General features: G+C 66.9%; 1 protein-coding gene across 1 annotated transcript; it reads left to right on the forward strand.

The window, feature by feature from the left end:
- Window positions 1-278: 278 nt before the first annotated feature.
- MNEG_15313 (Mitogen-activated protein kinase kinase kinase) lies at window positions 279-2,888 on the forward strand (the record flags this gene model as incomplete). The annotated part of the gene is made up of 7 exons (XM_014036216.1): window positions 279-356; window positions 763-1,159; window positions 1,434-1,465; window positions 1,613-1,702; window positions 2,033-2,165; window positions 2,443-2,523; window positions 2,815-2,888. The coding sequence occupies 7 exons, from the start codon at window positions 279-281 to the stop codon at window positions 2,886-2,888; spliced, it is 885 nt and encodes a 294-aa protein (XP_013891670.1).
- Window positions 2,889-3,135: the final 247 nt, after the last annotated feature.

Consider the following 3,135-nt stretch of genomic DNA (forward strand, 5'->3'; position numbering starts at 1 on the left):
CCAACCGCCAGGGTGTACAAGGGGACCTACCAGGGGTCAAAGGTGGCCGTGAAAATTATGGAAGCGGACGCAGTCACCCGCAAGTGAGGGCGCCGCGCGCGCGCGCCGCGCCCGCTCTGAGGGGCTGAGGATCCTTAGCGGAGGAAGGGCCGAAAAGCCCTCCTGCGCTGATGGAACATCGCAGGGCCCCCGAGCACGCACCCAAATGCACCCGCTGCACGCTGCTGCCGCCCTCTGCTGCGCCCGACCCTCCCAGGGATCCGACCACAGGCGCGTCAATGGAAGCACTGCTGTCTGCATCCCTATCTCATCCCAACATCGTCCGCACACTGAAATGGGCCTCGGTGCACGGGGAGGTGCGCGCCTGCGCGTGCTTTGCGTGGCGCCGCCACGCGCCAAGGGCGGGCGGCGGCCGGGCCCAGTGGGTGCCCGCGCCGCCGCGTGCGGGCGCGTGAGAGAGAGAAAATCGGCGCGGGGGCCGGATGCGCAGGGGCGGACGGCGCGTTCACGCGCCTCGCCGTGCGACCGAGCATCCCAGTCGCTTTGGCGCTTGGGGCGGATCACCCTCTGGGACACTTTTCTGGGTCGACTGCTTTGAGTTCCCATGCTGAATCCCACAGTATCCAGCCTGACGACACCAGCAACCTGACGCAGCCCCGGCCCGGCGCACGCGCCTTGTCGGGCCGCGAAGCTTCTTGCGCGGGCCCGTCGTGCTGCGATGACGTCATCTTTACTCATTATTACTATTTTTGCTCTCCGCAGGACCGGCTGGAACAGCCCAGGCTGCTGCTGGGGGAGACGCTGCCGCCGCCCGACAACCCGGCGCTGACGAGGATACAGGAGCTGCGGGCTCAGGCGCAGGCGCTGGCTAAGGCGCGGCAGGAGGGGCCTCCGCAGCAGACGCAGTCGCGGCAGCAGCAGCAGCAGCAGCAGGAGCAGCAGCAGCAAGAGCAGAAGCAGGAGCGTGAAAGGCGTCGGCGACAGGAGAAGGAGGAGGAGCAGCAGCAGCAGCAGCAGCGGGAGCAGCAGCGGTGGGAGCAGCAATACAGGGCGTCCGAGGTAGTCGTTCTGGACGACGCCGTGCCGTGCGGCGGCGCCGCCGGCGAGGCCGTCGGCGGCGGTCCGGGCGGCGCTTGCCAAGACCCTCAGACGTGGATGGGTGCGCATGCATCTCGGGCCGAGCCAGGCGCCTCTGGGCCTGGCGCGTGTGGGGGCGGAATTGTTTTGCACCAGCTAACCGAGCCCGGTGGGATGCTGGAGTGCCCCTCTCTCACCCCTCCCCCCCCCCCCGCCGCTGCCCCACGCCCCGCGCAAGCATTGAAACTGCTGCATTTCCTCGTCCCGCCAACTCAATCCCTCCTGTGCACGCATGACCCTCCCTTGCCTTGCACACGCCGCCTCCCCTGCTTTCCGTCTTCTTCTTTCACCACCAGTACTGGAGTATTGCGACAGGGGCTGCCTGCAGGTGCGGCACAACCGCGTGCCGCGAACAGCGGCCGCGGCCGGCATGCAACCCTAGTGAAGTGATGCTTCTCTGAAATGAAACCCCCATGCAAACACAACCCCACCCAGCCAAAAGCGAAAACTCGCATGCAAACAAAACCTCCCACAGGATGCTATTGACCAAGGGTGGCTCCGCGACAGCCCCTCCTTCAAGACGGGCCGCCCCAACACCCTCGCAGTGCTCGCCACCGCGCGCGAGGTACGGGCGCGGGCCGCGGCTTTTTTTGCGCGCGGGCACGCCGGCGCCGTCGGCCCCCCCTCCGCCCGCCCGGCCCGCCCAGTCCTGCCACGTTGTGGTTCGTCTGCGCGTGGCGGCTCGCCGGCCGCCGCGCGTCCGCGGCCGTTTGCATAGCTTTGCGTCTCGGCCCGGGAATCCGGCGGACTCACACCCCTGATCGCTGCCGGATCCCGTTGGGAGCGGAATCCCAAAGTTTTTTTGGGGGGGCACCCTAAACCCTAAACCCACGACCTGGGAATTCCGACGATGACAATCGGTTTGGACCAACACCCCCTTCACCCCCCCCCCCAGATCGCGTCGGGGATGGCGTACCTGCATTCCCAAAACGTCATCCACGGGGACCTGTCCGCCTTCAACGTCATGCTGTCATCCGCGGCCCCCGGCGCCGCGCTGTGCGGGCGCGGCTTCGTGGCCAAGGTCGCAGGTGAGTGTGGGTGGTGCGCGTGGTACGTGTATGGGTTTAGGGTTCAGGCTTCAGGGCTTTGAGTTCACAATCACAGCCCGCCGGGCCGCTTCGAACCAACCAGCCGCGACGCCCGGCGCGCCAAGCGGCTCAGTGCAGCCCTCCCTGGACGGCCGGAACCGCGCCGTCTCGAAAAAACGTTGCCCGACCCGTGTGTGCCGCCCGAACAAAGCCTCGTGCTGATCAAAGCCTTGTCTCTGCGCTTCCTCGTATCCTCCGACAACCTCGGCCCGGTCAGACTTTGGGCTGTCGCGGGTCCTGGACTGCGGCAGCAAGATACAGACCAGCACGTACGGCACGATGACCGCGATGGCGCCAGGTGCGCCGCGCCGCCGCCGCCGCCGCCGCCGCCGCCGTTGCTGCCGTCGCCGTCGCGGCCCCGCCTGATCCAGCTCTGCCCCCTGCTCGCTCGTTTGTGTGCTCGCCGGCTGCCCTCACGTTTCCTTCAGAGTCCCCGCACTGCTTTTTAACACGCCACGTCCCTGCTCCGCCCTTTGCGCCTTCCACGGCGCCGTGTTATGCCCCAAAACTCGCCCCAACAAACCCTGCCCCAAAACTCGCCCTAACAACTGCGGCCGCCGCGGCCCTGACATCCAATCCAATCCATCAGAGGTGCTGTCTCAGGGCGTGATCAGCAAGCAGGCCGACGTGTACAGCTGGGGCGTCCTGCTGTGGCAGATGTGAGGGCGGGGCCGGGGACGGGGTGGCCCGGGCTGGTCGGTCATGCGTATGTGTGCATCGCGTGCGTGATCTGGGCGGGAAGCATGAGCGTGTGCGCCCGTGCGTCATGTGTGTGTGGTTGTGTGCGTGCATTTGTGTGTGTGTGTGTGTGCGTGCGTGTGTGCGTGCGTGCGTGCTTGTGTGCGTGTGTGCGCCCGTGCGTCATGTGTGTGTGGTTGTGTGCGTGCATTTGTGTGTGGGTGTGTGGGTG

The sequence above is a fragment of the Monoraphidium neglectum genome (genome assembly GCF_000611645.1).
Source record: "Monoraphidium neglectum strain SAG 48.87 unplaced genomic scaffold scaffold05216, whole genome shotgun sequence".
NCBI lineage: Eukaryota > Viridiplantae > Chlorophyta > Chlorophyceae > Sphaeropleales > Selenastraceae > Monoraphidium > Monoraphidium neglectum.